This window comes from Halichoeres trimaculatus, unplaced genomic scaffold (genome assembly GCF_033239565.1).
Source record: "Halichoeres trimaculatus isolate MK-OKI-2021-1 unplaced genomic scaffold, fHalTri1.1 fHalTri1_scaffold_5, whole genome shotgun sequence".
Taxonomy (NCBI): Eukaryota; Metazoa; Chordata; class Actinopteri; order Labriformes; family Labridae; genus Halichoeres; species Halichoeres trimaculatus.
Window position 1 is genome coordinate 13,482,049 of NW_027437183.1, and position 16,135 is coordinate 13,498,183.

General features: G+C 40.1%; 1 protein-coding gene across 1 annotated transcript in view; it reads left to right on the forward strand.

The window, feature by feature from the left end:
• Positions 1 to 13,087, forward strand: part of fbxl17 (F-box and leucine-rich repeat protein 17) — a 259,952-nt gene extending 246,865 nt beyond the window's left edge. The window contains exon 11 of the mRNA XM_074671214.1: positions 11,002 to 13,087. Coding sequence (XP_074527315.1) covers positions 11,002 to 11,139 — 138 coding nt within the window. The 3' untranslated portion in view covers positions 11,140 to 13,087. The remainder of the gene's footprint in view (positions 1 to 11,001) is intronic.
• Positions 13,088 to 16,135: the final 3,048 nt, after the last annotated feature.

Genomic DNA, 16,135 nt, shown 5'->3' on the forward strand with positions numbered 1-16,135 from the left:
CTTCTCCTCCAAGCAAGGACAGCGAAGGTTGTGCGAGTTTTGGATGCTGCTCACATCTTTCGTTCATTCAATTAGTTCGTCCAAGCCCCCCTTCTTCCTTTTTTCCCCCCTCCTTCCTCATCCAGCGGTGTTTACTCATCACAACGTAGGTCAACATAATCTCATGGAGTCATGGGCAGACAGTAGACGAGACTCAGTGTGGCCCAAATACTCCGACTTTGCCAATTCTGATATGTTTTTTGGAGGTATAACTAACATCAGGCATGGTGTGTTTTTTCTTTTCCACAGATATTCAGAGAGACAGCAGGTGGTCGCAGCCCTTTTTATATGCCTGCAGGCGCAGTGTCTGACTGTGCTGCTGATAAATTAGCTATTAATGCTAATGAAAATGTAGCTTCCCTCGCTGAACACTGTGTCTGTTTAAATGCAATACTTCCAGACGAGTTTATCCTTTTTCTTTTTTTTTTGGTTTGGGTGGGTATTGATTAAGCCTCTGATTTATGTGCAGCTATGTAAGTGATTGGAGAAAGAGCAGCCAATGGGGATGGATCAACAGAGGTTTGAATAATTATTGTAGGTTAAAGTTGTGTAGTCAAAAGACCTTTGCGATGACCTTTGGCTGCTCTGTGAGTGATGTCAGACCCAGATCTATTTTCACCAAAGAAAAAAAAACAATCAGACAAAGAAAAAGACGGACTCATCACACACTCAAGGTTTGTGCTTAAATTGAGTCAGTTGGACCAAATGTCGGATTGGTGCACACAATGTTTATTTTGAGATTCGAATTACTAAAGAGGTTAAAATAAATTCCTCTGGTCTCTTATAATTTTGGAAATTAATCTCCATTTTATTCACTGACTTATTTGTTACAGTCCACTTATCTTATCTCCTTGCTCTGAGGAATCACAGTCTATTTTGTATCACGGTTCAAGCTGCCCTTGTGATTCATGTCTCCTTAAACACAAGGAAGTCATGCCAAACAAGATAGATAACTAAAAGGTGTCACTCTAGTGTGGGTTTCCTATAGAAATCTGCTTTTTTCTGACTTCCTGTAAGCTGCTCTGGAATTGATTCCTATAGTTTCTTGAGGTGTGTTTGCATGTGCCCACCTAAACACATTGTGCTGTGCCCGTTCAAACTAGAAGAGGAAGAAGTGCAGCATTTAATCAGTATTATTCTTGTTGAAAATTTTAGATATAAACAAGTAGCCCCTGTAGGTAAATGTGCCCTTATTCATTCATCCTCCTTTTTTCATTTTCTTTTTGAGCGTTTTAATCAATTTCACCTTAGAAAATAGTTTTCAGTCAAACTTCAGATTCATTGGGGTTGGCTAACAAAAGGTTTGAAACAAAACACCTAATCGGAAATAGACCCATTTCATAATGAATAATGTATAACTCATTAGATGATCTGTAAAGGACAAGAGGTGGGTCAAATTATCTCCAAAAAAAGATCCAAGGACAATTGGACCCTATCCAAAATGTTTGCTAATGGAGTTTCTATTCAGAGGGGTCAGACACACTGAGCCACACGTCTACAGTAAAGCCTGTAGTGATAGAATATGATGATGCTTTTTGACTGTGATCAAGTGCCTTATGCAAGTTATGAGGAGATCAATCACAGCTGTGATAGAAAACTATTTCACTTTTTCCCAAAACCTTAACGTTGACACTGTTAATTTAGCTTTCAGGTCTTTTCGATCTTGTGATAACACCAGACTTCTAGTAGACCCATCTGTGATTGGTTTCCACTTCATTGCTGTTTGAGCATTGTTCATTTAATTGGACCAAAGTGTAGTACCTTGGGCTAGCTGCAAGTTGAAAAACTGTAGCTAAATATGAGAAAGCACAGTAGCCACCAGTTAGCAAACTAAACAAGGTTACATTACAGAGGGTTGAGGGTTAGGTTGATAAATTGACTTTTAGAAACAAGTGATTAAAGCATCTGCTATAATAGCAGGATCATTACCAGAATCAATCAAGATTGATTGTGAAAAAGTCTAGCTAGTGATAGCAGTGTCAATAATAATCTAAAAACCTCTGTCATCCATAGTTACTAGTCAAAAATGAAAGAAATGGAAATGTGGTTTGAACAAGAACATCAACAACTCTCACAGAGAGGCTTTTTAGTCCACTGTGTCCCCACAACACTTCACATTTTAATTAGCTGTAATTCAGTGCTACCTAACAGATGTAGCTGTGATAGTGTTTTACTATGTTTTCTCCTCTGAGACCAACAAATAAATTGTACAAAGCCTCTCAAGTGGTGGAATGTTTTCCTCCGGTCTGCAGAGATAAGACGGCCGGCGTGCAGAGAGGGATTGTGCTGAGCCTTGTACGCATTCCTTTAGTTACCTTTGTCACGCGTGATGGAGTGTGGGGTTTACAAACCTGGCCTCCAGAACCTCTTTCTCTGACCCTGTTCAGTTTAGTTGCCATTCCTTCCTACATATGTGTGTGTATACACTGACACCCTGCTTTTCAGCCCTGCTGCTGTCTGATACTGTGCAGAGATGAGGTTGTGTGAGCGGGACCAGGCCTTAAGTTGTCACAATCTGAGCCTAACCTGGTTTTTTAAAGCGCATTCAGAGCCATGCACTGCAGATTTCTGCGAGGGTCGCTTGGCTTTCTGAGACTAAATCAAAATGTTTGAGCTCCAGCTTTCCTCGGCAAAGAGCAGTCTATTCCTTAAGCTTTCCAGCCGATGCATCAATAGTTCGTTTAGAAGTATTGAATCCTTTAGAATAAGTTTCTGCCTACCTCTTTTTTGTCTTAACGCTTCTAAAGTCTTCTTTTTTCCCTTCATTCCTGGGCCTCTTATCGGAGACAGAGAAGTATCTTTAAGTTGTCCAGTCACTCATTTAGAAACTTTACAGCAGGGGCTTTTCCTCTGAGCAGTTTAAAGAAGGCTATAAATCTGGCCCGTTTAAACCCAGACTTGTTTAAGCTGCCTTTTACTAAGACCTGATGCACTGCATTCTTTGGCTGCCTAAACAGGGTTTTTAAACATTTACCCCAAATGTATTTATTGGTTGACTGATACACTCTCTACATGAGAGCAGACAGGGAGCGGGGGGTATTTGTCTCTCTTTATGGGCCCTGGACCTGCACTGGCTGCCACATGGCCACAGAAAATGGGATGAGAGAAGAAAGTAAAAAGAATAAAAGAACCCTGCTGACCTGTGCTGAATTTAATGAAAACACAGAGGAAATAAAAGGAAATGGGACTGTTTTTATTGAAAACTAAATCATTTTTGTCCAGTCAAAAGGACCACTAAGCATATCTTTGTTGTCTCATATCTGCATGCACATTCATTTAGATTCAGTTCAGTTATTCCAGATCAGCAGTCTTGTTTTATTGCTTTTTCAGGGTCATTGTTGTTACAAATCTAGCTCTCAGTAGGTTTGTTATATTCAAAAGGAGCACTGGCATTTTTTCGATTCTCTTTTCTCAAACCTCTCCTTCAGTCTTTATTCCATTTCCCTCGCTTGATTGCGAGAAGCTCTCACAGGGTGTTCTCTCCACACTGCTCTCATATGATACGCATCTTCATGTTTGTGTAGCTGATTATCGATTTACGAGCCTGTTCTTCTTTTTCCCACTGAGAATGTGAGCAGCGGCTGCATTAGTCATCTTTACGGCATATCTTTACTGCGCTGCTTACAAGAGGAAGAAGCAGGGCTGGAGGTAAATGTATATTTTACGTGGTGGTGGAGTGCATTTGCATGCAAGGATTAAGAAGCTCTCAGTTAAGAGAGAAAGCACATAAGAGCACTCTGAGAGGGGTCAGGGGTCAGATCTGAAACTTGACGTCATTTACCCTCAACAGTCCCCCGTTAAAGTAGAGGAGCAGCTGTCAAGAGGCATTCACTTACACTCGCTACTCTGCTTTACTGTACAGCATCTTCAAATAAAAGGTGCTTTTTGCCGAGCAGCCTATCAGACATACATCTTTTTGTTTTCCTCTCATCCCTTCCCTCACCCTCTTGTAAACTCTGACAACGGCACATTACCCGTCAGCATGCATTACGGCGAGCTCAGATCTACAGGGCAGCATCTTTGAAGTTAAAACGGGGGAAAATATCATAAGTATAGGCCTCGCTCCAGATAGCTGTGGCTGCGCTCCCAGATGCCTCTCAAAGATTAGAATCATCAGTGAGCAGTGATCTGCTCTATCGTATGGCACTCCTACAGACTTGGCAGCAGGTTTGGAGGAGGGGCTGTACAGAACACTTCACTGGATCAGGACTGTACAGGGAGAAAAAAAACTCCCTGCTGGAGCCATATATTCAAACCACCATCCCCGCCGCTCTCTCCCTGACATCATTCTTAAGCTTATGTTACCTAGCAACAAAATACAGTTAAGCCTAGTTTTGCCTAGTAACACAATTTCACTCCAGGAAAGAAGTGCTGAATCACAGACTTTAAGTAGTCTGTGGCAGAACTGTAGCAATCAGAGGAGTCCCCTTTCTGCCAGCCAGTTACCCACAGCACTGAGCCTGACCTTCGTGTCAAACATGAGCTCTGAGCCGCAAATACCAAGCAGGTGTGGTGATGTCATCTTATCTAATTCAACATACCGCTGAGCCATGCAAAGGGCACACAGATGAGTTCTGGAGAGACGGATTGAAGCAGTTAACTCTGAAAACTCGATGGGAAAGTTCTGTTTTTAGGTCTTAAAGGAATTCTCTAAGGATGGATTGCAGCCGCTGTTAGCATCAAAAACTGTGCATCATTTGCAATAATGATGTTAAAGTGCAAAACACCTCAACAAGTTGAGCTGCTTTTTGGATTTTGCACCAGTTTTACACTTGATTATAAATGAGATGAGCTATCACATCTCAAATCAGTGCTGTAAAAAAGCTATGCTGTGTGCTCTTGGCCTGACAATGCAAATTGGATCCATGTGAATAATGAGCTGGATGAAAAGAGTAGATTCTTAAGGTCTTTGTCCATTTTATTTTCATTCAAATTTGAAAATCCCATGTGATGTCAGTCACATTTGTACCTTCATGCCAAAACTTTCATCCGTCATTATTTTGTCCGGAAGATTTTTTTTTTTTTTTTTAACGTTTATTCGCATCCATCCAGCTTGTTTCCTGGCAGTTTGACAATTCAGAGACTCTGTAGGCTACTTGCAACATCACATTTTTACATTATCTGTCATATTTTCTCTACACGTTACGGGTGTTGTTCAGTTGATGAATGAAGATTTGTGTACATGTGTGTTACAGTGTGTCTGTGAGCCTGTGCCCGTGCGTGCATACCTCAAACATACTGACAGCCAATGCTCAGGATCAATTGCTTGAACACTGCTTGATGATTCCACTTTTCTCGTACTGCTAATTTTCATAATTAATACAAAAATAAACGCATCGGATTCAGTGTGCAAGGTGTCTGTACGTGATGTTTTTTTTTTTTTCAGATTACGGATCCAAAAAACGCATCCGAAAAACATGGACTCTGTGTGTAAAGGCCTTTTCAGTTTTATTTTAGAGTTGATTCATGAAATTTGACACAAACTTCACAGTTTATACTTAACTCACTTTCCCAAGGGAGGCTCAGAAAAAGTAACTTCTTCATATTTTAATGAAAAGTAGGTAAACCACTATTGTGTGTAATGGCTCCAGACGGGTTTTTTTGGCAATTACATCAATGTCAAAGTAATATTGTCAGACTTTTTGTCAAAATAAATAATTTTTAGGCCATTCAGAGGTAGAATTGTTGTTTGATTGTTGAAAAATTTGGGTACAACGTTTATGAGAACCATATAAGAAGAGCCATGCAAACCTTCAGTGAATCAGGCCTTTAAAATGAACATAGTTGTCATAATTTTGCAGTGGAGGAGAGTAAGTAGTTGAACTGATGTTTAAGTGCGTCTTCTGGGGCCTGAATATCCAATTATTTCAGATAAATCTCAAATCAGGTATAAGGAGGTTTTCCTGCAGTGTTTAAACTGATATATAGTCAAACTGTGATTTTAATGATCGAAAATCACTTTTTTCTTTCATCTTGATTGGCATTTGCCTCCACTTTAATAGGATGTTTGATTTCCAATCACTTGATGCCGGTTGTGTGAGATGTAATTACATTTAAGGACTTGAGAGAAACATGAAACAGCCACGGTTTGACAAGTTTTTCCTTTCCCAGTGCAGTAATATCAACAGCAGTAGCAGAGACCAGTGCAGTAGTTAATCTTGTCATGATTTAAATCAAAGTGATCTTGCTGCGACGCAAACATTTAGCGTAGCTGCAACCAGCAATTAGAGAATGATTCAGCGTTTTGATTGGGAGCCGTTTCTGTGTGTGTGGTGTTTGCTCAGTGTGTGGAGTTGCTCTTAATTAGCATTAATGAATGTTATGGCCTCCCATCAGTTTGACAGGTCTATTCTTTAGATCTGTTTTAATTGTAATTAAGGCCTGATTAACGAGCTGGGGGATGTTTCATTCTCTTTTCAAGAATATGGTGTAATGTGTTATGAAGGCAGTCAGGGGTTTGTCATTTTATCCACTAATGAGCCTCAGCCATATGTCATAACAAACCTAGCTTCTCTCTGTCGCAGCAGCAGCTCTCGGATGCCTTGGTTAAGCTTCTCCTGCTTTGGTCCTCTGTGAAGGCAGCGTGTGGCCATCTTTGAAGACAAACTGCAGGTGTTTGTTTGGAGATAACAGGTGTGAGGTCACTCCTCTGGCTTTGGCTTTAAGACGCTAACCATCAGGGGTGAAAGAGCAAAAACCAGTCACTTTGTAGCATCTCTCACCCCCTTGTTGTTTACTATTATTTTGCCGTTGGTAAGGGCATTGATTGTCCTAGAAAATAATAGAGTCGATAGACCAGTTTATGTAAGGCTCTAAATTCATGATTCAAGACATGTTTCAGGCAGACTTTCAAGTCAAAACACATCAAGGGAAAAAGGGGAATGATTTATCTTCAGTTTTTAGAATCAGATTAGTTAAATAAGACAAAAAAGACTGATTTTTTTGTTCTGGCTAGAATTATGCAGCATTTAGACCTGGTGACATAAAAATGAGCTTATTAAGTTTGATATTTCAGGAGGTTCCTCTGAAAGAGAAAAGAAAAATAAAGAAACTCACATTTATCAATCACAAAAACAAGAAAAAGTGACTAATACAAGTATTTTTCAGAAATTGAACAAAGGATGCAACATCTTAAAGTTAAGTCCTTTAAAAGTTGCGCTCATCTTGAAATTATGGTTAAAAATTAATGAAAAATAAAACAAACCTGCAACCTGCAAATAACCACTGTACATAATCATACACCCAACAACAGGTACCCCAAGTGAAGCAAACAAAACCTCCCCCTGTTGACTGGCTGCACATGGTATAAAACCCACCTCCTTCATAATAACAGCTAATGAATTAAATAACACGGTTTCTATCATAGCAGATACCTCTTATATTGATTTATGCTGAAGAGTTTTCTTTCTTTTTTCTTTCTTTTTTCTTTCTTTTTTCTTTCTTTGAGAAGTTTTGATTCAATTTGTTTATTGATGTTAAATTAAAAACAGGCAGAGATGTCATGATATGATGAAATATTAGACTTAGTGCCAGCCACCTCATATATATGCCAAACGATGCAAAGATGATGGGAATATAAGTAATTTCATTTCGGACTCCTCCATCAATTCATCATTTTTGAAACATTGTTGTTATGCACTGCACTAATCAGGTGGATGCAGCTCAATGTGGTCATAGAAAGTCTCATCCTGGCCAGTGTATCTCCTGAGATCATATGGGAAAAGGGTGCAGAGACCCAGAGCTCAGCAGCACTTCTTTGATCGCTATATCCTTTTTCATGCCCTGCGTGAAAAAGCTGTCAGGATAAAATATCGAAAAGGTCTTCACTTTTTTATTCCAGCGTGGTCAATATTACTGCTTCACTTGTTCAGTTTGATTTTTACTGCGGAAGAGAAAATGGGCTGATTTGATTCATGAAACTGTCATTTGACAGTTGAAATATTAAAATTTCTCATAACAATAACGTGGATTCCTCGGAAAATAACCCGAAACACTGTTTTATTAATGCATCAGCTTTACCAATGAATCATTGATCACAGCCCTGGAAGTGTTGCGTTAATCTTCTCATTTCCACTCTTACTTGCTGATTTAATGCACACTTTTCAGCCGATGAGGTGTCAGATTATTTCTTATTTTAAAGCTCTCTGCAAGAATATGTATTTGTCTCTCCAGCAATGACTGGAGCAAGAACAGAGGCATTTCTTGGAAGTGTTTTTTTTGCTAGCATTTTCTGTAAGCATCTGATCAGAGAAAAAAAGCTCAAAAGATGAAAGTCAGAAATCTTTTTGACCCTGTGATCATGATTTCATTTTATGTTTCCTGTATATCCAAAAAGAGAGTGAAGTCTGTGTATGTGTTGGCGTCAAGAGCCTGCACTCCAGCTCTAGTTTCTGTCTTGGCAACAAAAGAGAAAGCTAACCAGGCATTGTTGCGTCTCAGTCTTATTGAACTCAGTCGGCCTGTGTAGGATTTCCATCTTTCTCTTTCAGTAATCCAGGAGGCTTTGGTGGTCTGTTCACTTACACACACTTATTTCTCCCTCTGACGCTGCTGAGTTTCTCTGGACTCAGTCTGTTTGTCCATCTGTCCGTGCATTTGTTTTCCCAGTTTCTGTACTGGACAAGAAACAGTGTTCGCCACCACATCAAGAAACTGTGCTAAAGGAAGAAGGAATATGAGAGAAAATGACAGAAACACGTCATAACTTGAGATAACGCCAGGCAACTCTTACCATGCAAGATTTCCTCCTGAAAACGCAGAAACCAAAGGCGCTCCCGGGCACGGAGCTGAGAGAAGACTGTGAAACACTTTGTCACTGCTTTGGCAACAACAGATGACTGTGTGTTCAACATGTGTGCAAGTGTTTATACATCATTTCCCCTGGAAAGTGTCATGCTCGCGGGTGGGCGGGGGTCTGTTCTGGGTGGGTTGAGGTTAACCTCTTGAGGTCTCCAGGGTTACTCTGGCTCTGCTCTTTGTCAGATTCTCAGGCGTTCTCACTCTCAGTTGTAGGAGACGCTCTGATGGAGTGTTAGCCTGGCAGAGACGTACGGGAGTGGCTATTAGCTGCTTGTCTTTCCAGTCCTCTGAGAACATGAAGGACTCATTAGCCTGTGAGCTCAGCTGTCCACTGGTGTTAAACCCTGTTGCCTTGGTCCAAGAGTGTGTGTGTGTGTGTGTGTGTGTGTGTGTGTGTGTGTGTGCAAGTGTGTGTAGACACTGTATTATCTTTAGAAATTGCCTATACATATTAGTCTAGTAAACTACAATTGTGACAGTTCAATCTGTGTTTCTGGTTGTCTTAATGAAGCATCATGAAGAGCAGCTGGGTCGGTCCACTGATTTTTGTATCAGACCACTAAAATGAGGTCATTTGAAAAATCAGTATTTATTAGACCTAAAGTCGTATTTCATATATTGATATGCTCTTTGGCTGATTGCCTTTTTAATACATGTAACCCAGACTGTTCTCCACAAATCACTACATGCCCAGTGTAGACATACTTGGCCTGACAATGCACCACATTTGTTGTATCACTAACATTATGAGCCTTTACCTACATTTACCAATACTGTCACAAGATAAGTGCTTGATAAGTAACAATTGCTCCCAGTTGTACTTTAGAGAAACAGCTAAGTATCGAATTATCCTTGATGAAAGATCAAATATGTATCAAGTCACTTTCCCTCATAAACCTCAAAACAGCTTCTTCCTGCTGTAATCATTTCCCTCGCTCATACCGGCCATTAAAAGAACCTTTCATAATGCACTTCCAATTGAACCAAAGGGGACCACAGTCTTTGTTGTGTGCAGTTTATGTGAAGTTAATGTGACTGTTAAGCAGTCTGACTGCGAGGAGTCCACCTCTGCAGGGACATGAACTGCACTCCTCTCCGGTTTGATTTGATAAAACCTTGTTGCTTGGTTTTCATCCACCACTTTCACTTTAAATCTTCATTTAAAAGCCCTGTGAGGACCTGATAAGTGATTCTGAGGTAGTCTCGGTTTTATATATATGCCTATCTAGAATCCATACTTTAGGATAAGTTTATTAGCACCAAAAGAAGCGTAAAAAAAAAGAACAGAAGGGTTGAAGAAAGCTAAATGGGAGATTGATAGTAGATGTTCAACTGGTAGGGCGTAACAAGAGTTGCCCTTGTGACACTTGTTGGTCATGTCTTAGAGCACCAGGCCGTGAATGTCACTAATAGATTGTCTGTTACACTAAACTGCGGTACAAACTGAATTTACAAAGTTTGCTTGTTGTTATGTTTCAAACAATAGCGATATGTAACCATAAATATAAAACATTACCTCATTGCATTCAGATAAACATCTTGAAAAAAGAAAAGTATTGTTAAAAATGATGATGTGATTTTTGGTATATCTCTTGGTTTGAATCCTGTCTCTTTACTTTTGGGTCACCCAGAATGGCATTGTAGGTGCCTGTTGCAAGAAGACTGTATGATATTCTTACTTATGCTGCAAGGAAGAACATTTTTTTTGTCATGGATAAGTGAAAAACCACCATTCAAAGCAAACTAGCATAAGATAATCATTGAATGTTTTCCTCTCGACTGTCTGACTTGTTTGTTTCACTCAACATAAAGACAATTTCTGCAAATATCGACTCCATATCTTCATTCCTCAGGCTCAACTGTTGCTTCAACCCTTGAGAATGATGCACTGGACTAATTATGGACTCTGCCTTGTTTTTAAGGGAAAATTGAATTGAATAATAAGGAAGGACCCTGCAAATTGTATGTCTTGTACTAGTATGCTTTATTTTGTTAACAGTACCTGTGACAGATGTGTGTAGACCAGTGTTGTGCTGAGCTTTTTTGTGTACTTTGTGTGTTTTGTTGTTTGTAAAAAAAAAAAAACAAAAAAAACAGTGTGGCTAGAAATTACAGAGTATTTGATTATTATATTAACGCTGAATGCTGTTGTGTGTTTTGCAGGTGAATGAGGAGACCGTGGAGAGGCTGGTGGTCCAGTACCCGCACATTGTTTTCAGCACGGTGATGCAGGACTGCAAGAGAACCCTGGAGAGAGCTTATCAAATGGGCTGGAGCCCCAACACCTCGAACACCTCGTAGCTACTGCTGGATCACACGCACACACAAACACAAATACAAACACACAGCTACACAGAATGTGTACAGACACACATACACAATGTTTGCAGTTCACTCCTGTTTGCTTCTCATCCACTGGTCAAACATGCATGTGGACATGTAGCTACACACTCACAGACAGAAGGTCCGGACATAAACAGTTTCATTTTGAAGCAGAGCTCCCAGTCTCATGACTGAAAACATGGGGTTTGTCTGTGTTTTATAAGTAAGGGACACTTTAGATACCCACCAATCATAGGTTAAAGTCAACTTGACTGAGTTGTTTTCATCATAAGTTACGAGTCAGATTAATTACAGCAATATTGTGTTCTTTCTTCAAGAGGTCTTGATTGAATAGTTCGTTTTGGTGCATAAAAAATGCACAACGAAAAGTAAACTGTTATCTACTTGTTACTCAGTTGATAGAGTATTCTGCCTCATGCATAATAAGTCCTTCACATCACTTTGGATGGAGTGAAGGTATCTAAAGGTGTGCAGAGGTCTGCTCTTGACACATGACAAAGATCTAAACACATCTGACCAGAGCTGAGAATGGATTAAAAGCAGTTTGTTGTCCTGATGCACAGTCTTCTACAGTGTTTACCTTCTTCAAATGGAACTCACACTCTGCAGCAGGACAGGGGTGACACTCGCAGATCAGAAGAGGACGTCCCACTTCTCTAGGGTTCCTCTGTCAGGGCATCAAGTGTAACTGGAGGCATATTGAGAATCCTCTCTAACCTTTATTTTGTCAGATTAGATGATTATCCTTTTTTGTGTTCAGTAAATTGGTTAAGGCAATTTTGAACTCATGTTGAGACTGGAGAGGTGGAACCATTTGAAGGACTGAGCTTTCTGCTGTGACTTATGATGAACTATGTTTTGGTACCGAGAGATGATTATGGCTAAGATTGGTCAAAGCCAAGACGAACGCATGGCAAGAAAACAGCACTGATAGTCCCTTAAAAACTGCATGTTTACACTAAGACCCCTGTCTTATTTCACACCTAAAGAGCTAATGTCCGCAGGGGCCTGTGGCTGAAGCTATCCTCTGTGTGACATGGGGCACAGTGCTGTTTTTAAAGCCACACAGAAACAGGAGTCATCACCTTGAGTCAGCGTAGAGTAAATCAAACAGTGCTTGAAATAGAAGTTGCCTTTACTTAAAAATGTAAACACCCTAAGTCATGTTAGAGGAATATATGAACCACAACCACCCTGACGACAGGTGAGAGGAAACGTTGCCTTAAGTGGTTTGTAGGTAATTAGCAGCCTGGAATCATTGCAGAATTTACTTCAGACATGTTTATCCCCCTGAGTTTATCCAATACCATATTCCCATTATTTGATCTTTTATATGTAAACATATAAGACATACTGTGTGGGATTTACTTAGCCTAATATTGGTTTTTGAGCATATACTTGTAACATTATCTATGTAGCAATGCAATGAGGGATTTATCTTTCTTAGTGGTGTAGGACGTTATGAAAAAACTGGCTCGGGTCAGTAGGAGTTGGTAGGTAGGACTTGATCATTTTTCACTGATTCTATAGAAACTCAGTAGTGTACAGTTCTACATGCAAATAACCAGGGTATTTTTCTATGGTGTGAACCAGCTCTGGACTCAGCCTCCACACACTGTCACTCAGACATGAACAATAGCTTCCTGAGCTTAGAGTCTCAGCAGAACTGTAAACTTTCTACAGCATAGAGAGATTTCAGACAATTAAAAACATGTTCCTTTTACCCTTGTCAGGATTTGTAGACTTTAATCGATGGAGAGTTTCTCCCTCGGTCTGTTTTTTTGTTCTGTTTCTGTTCTTTTGTAATCCCCATATGCACTTTCTTCTCTGCTAGATGTTGACACACTTGATTCCTGATTTGTTAAGGCAACCGTAAATGACTGGATTTACATAAAGATGAATAAAACACTACAACTTCAGCTTCTGTTTTCTCTCCTTCTTTTGTGTGTGGCTAACTGAGGCAGAGGGGAAAGATTCAGACTGACAGTGGAATACTTTTCCACACATTTTACATCATGTGAGGACTTATGGGACATTGTTGTCCTGCAGGCTTTTCCACACTGTTTATTACATCAAGTATAGTTCAACACAAAGAACACAATGACCACAATAATAAGCCTGGTGAAATATGAAATTAGGAATGATTCTATCTGTATTCTCAGGATTAGGGCCAATATTCACAAATGACATTTTTTTTTTTAAACTAGCAGGCCCACTACTTCTACTGTGTCTCAGCCTTTTACTGTGGCTAGATTACCAGAGTTAATCACAGTATGTTAAGTTCACCTTAACAAGTTTTCAAAATGTTCAGTTCACTTTAAATTTGTGAATATTCAACAGAATTTTATGGAGAAAACCAAAAGTAGTTGCCATGTGGTAGTATGAGTAAAAGCTCTGGTCCCATGTTATGCAGAAATCACTTTATTACGTCTTTCAGTGGGAATATAAGTGGTCTTTGGCTTTCTTCCCACCCCATAAAATGTGATATTTAATGACCAAACCTGTACTTAGTAATGCTTGTGAAGTAGTGCTGTTTGGAATTTCCGGGGTTTGCCAACGTCAGCAATTCCCTTTTTTGACCAATCAGGAGCAAGTCTAACCTGATTGGTCCACAGGAGCAGCTACCCCGCCAACTCCCCTCCCTGCTGCTGTTTAGAATGCCAAAGCTCAAGAGCTGCGCTGTTTTTGGCTGTAAAAAGCCACATAGTTCCATGCGCAAGCTTCCCATCTCGGAAGGAGACAAGACTAAGTAGCTAGAGTTCATTTATGAGGGAAATGTTTCAGCTACACTCAGTAAAACTGTGCATGTGTGTGCTAGTCACTTCACGGCCGACTGCTTTTCCAACTTTGGACAGTACAACAGAGGGTTAGCAAATAGACTAGTCCTGAATCCAGGAGCATTACCAACCATCCACCAACAAACCTCGGACCCTGGAAATGTGAGTATTTTAAGTGCTGTGTGCTGTGGAACAGATTTAAGAGCTTTTCCTTAGTGTCCCCCCCTGTCTCTGTGTTAGCTTCAGGATGCTAGCTTTAGCTGCGGTTAGCCTGTTGTTTTAGCCTTTAATATTACAGTAAAGAAGCTTTGCTGTTTTCTAAACATTGTGCACTCAGAGCAGTGGCTCATTTACATATGCAGGTCATGCCCACTAAATCAGACCATTCTGAACAGAGGGGCTATGAGAGCCTGGAAACAATGCTGCTGTGCTTGATTTATTGGCTTTTTGGACCAAAACATGTTACTAGCATTTCATGAAGACATCAATGATCCATATCAAACTGCAGAAAAAGAGCATAATATGGGACCTTTAAAAAACAAAGTGTGGTTAGTTTCTCCTTGCTGTTGACAAAGTTGCTTTTGAAGTTCTGGATCTTCTTGATCACAATTAGTTAAGGGAGAAGTGGCATCAACTAGTGTGGCAGTGTTCCAAAAGTTGAACTATTTTTAAAAGAGAGCGCTGTGAGTGCAGTGCTAAAGAAAAGTGCTGGAAATGCTGACTTGCATTTGTTCTGTTTGGAAGTGATCAGTGATCACAGGCACAAAAATACAAATAGGTAAACCAGCACGTTCCTACACACTACAGACCATGGGATATGCTGGTTTGACATACCGAAGCCTTGAAATAAGGATGTTTTTCACACATACCTGTAGAATGATAGCATCTTCTCTTCAGTGACACTACAGTTCCATTAAAGTGTTCTTCTGAACTCAAGGTCAAAGCTATTGTCACAATCACAGGGCTTCACATGTGAGAGACATTTTTAGGAAACATCAGCTTGCTGCACAGCAAGACAGAGAAGGCCTCAAAGAGCTAAGAAGCTGTCACTCACTATGCTCCCCATCTTTGACAATATTTCTCCTTTCAAGTACCTATTTTACCTGTTCAATGTGTTTGTGTTGTTTCATGTCTGCCGATCAAACAAGGGCGATTGCATCAAACACAATGGGGGGGATTGTTTCTCCTCAGATAGATTCTCTGTGTTGTTGACACAATTTGTGTTAACTTTAAGCACAATTCATTTAAGTCCCTAAAAAGTATTTGTCTTATTCACAGCACAGCACAGTTGATTTTATATCAGGTATATGTGCATGAAAAACTGAGCTTATACATATTTTTTAACAAATTCTTCAGTAGACTTGCATGAAAAGTAAGTTTTGATGTCTTCCAAATTTATTAAAATGTATTTGTTATAAGTGGGTTGAAATGTTGAAAAAAGCAAACAAAAAAACAAATGGCCTGGCTCGGTCAGACCACAGCTGTTACCGTGGGAGTTATGTATCTTAGCTCAAGGCAAATGATGAACACCTAGCAGCAGTCAAGGTTCGCCTGTTTTAACCCAGCTGTTGTCCAGAAAGTGTAGCCCAGGGTCCATAGATATGAGAGAAAAGTCAAATTGCAAAATCATGTTTTCATTTGCGAGACCTCCACGCTGACTGTGATAGAGACAAAAAAAGAGCTCCATGTCCACTGAACATTTTTCTCTCTGGCAGGATAGAAGCTCTCAGATGCCTTTCTTGTCTTCTTCCCCAGCAGTTACAGCTTATACTCTATGTCAGCTTAATAAAGTATGGAGAGAAGAGGGTCAGATATGCCAGTGAGATTGTGTCCCTTCAGTGAAGAGGTTTTCAGTGTTGGTTCTCCAGAAAAAGAGAAAACTCTTCTCCACTTGCTTGTACTTCACTGGCCCCAACAGGCAGAGACATTAATAATTTGGCCTTTGGCTTGGTCTCCTCTGTACGTGTCGAAGGCTCTCTAATATTAGAATGACAGGCTCTTTTTAATACCTCTGCTACAAATGAGCTGATCTCCATGCACTCGGCTCCAGTTTCACTCTTGGGTAAATTATGCAGCTTGCTGAATTTTACTGCCACCAATTAGCGCCTTTGCAAATGTGAGTGTACGCCATCGATTCTCCTGCTGATTGAGGTGGATTCCATCAATGGCCCCGGCTC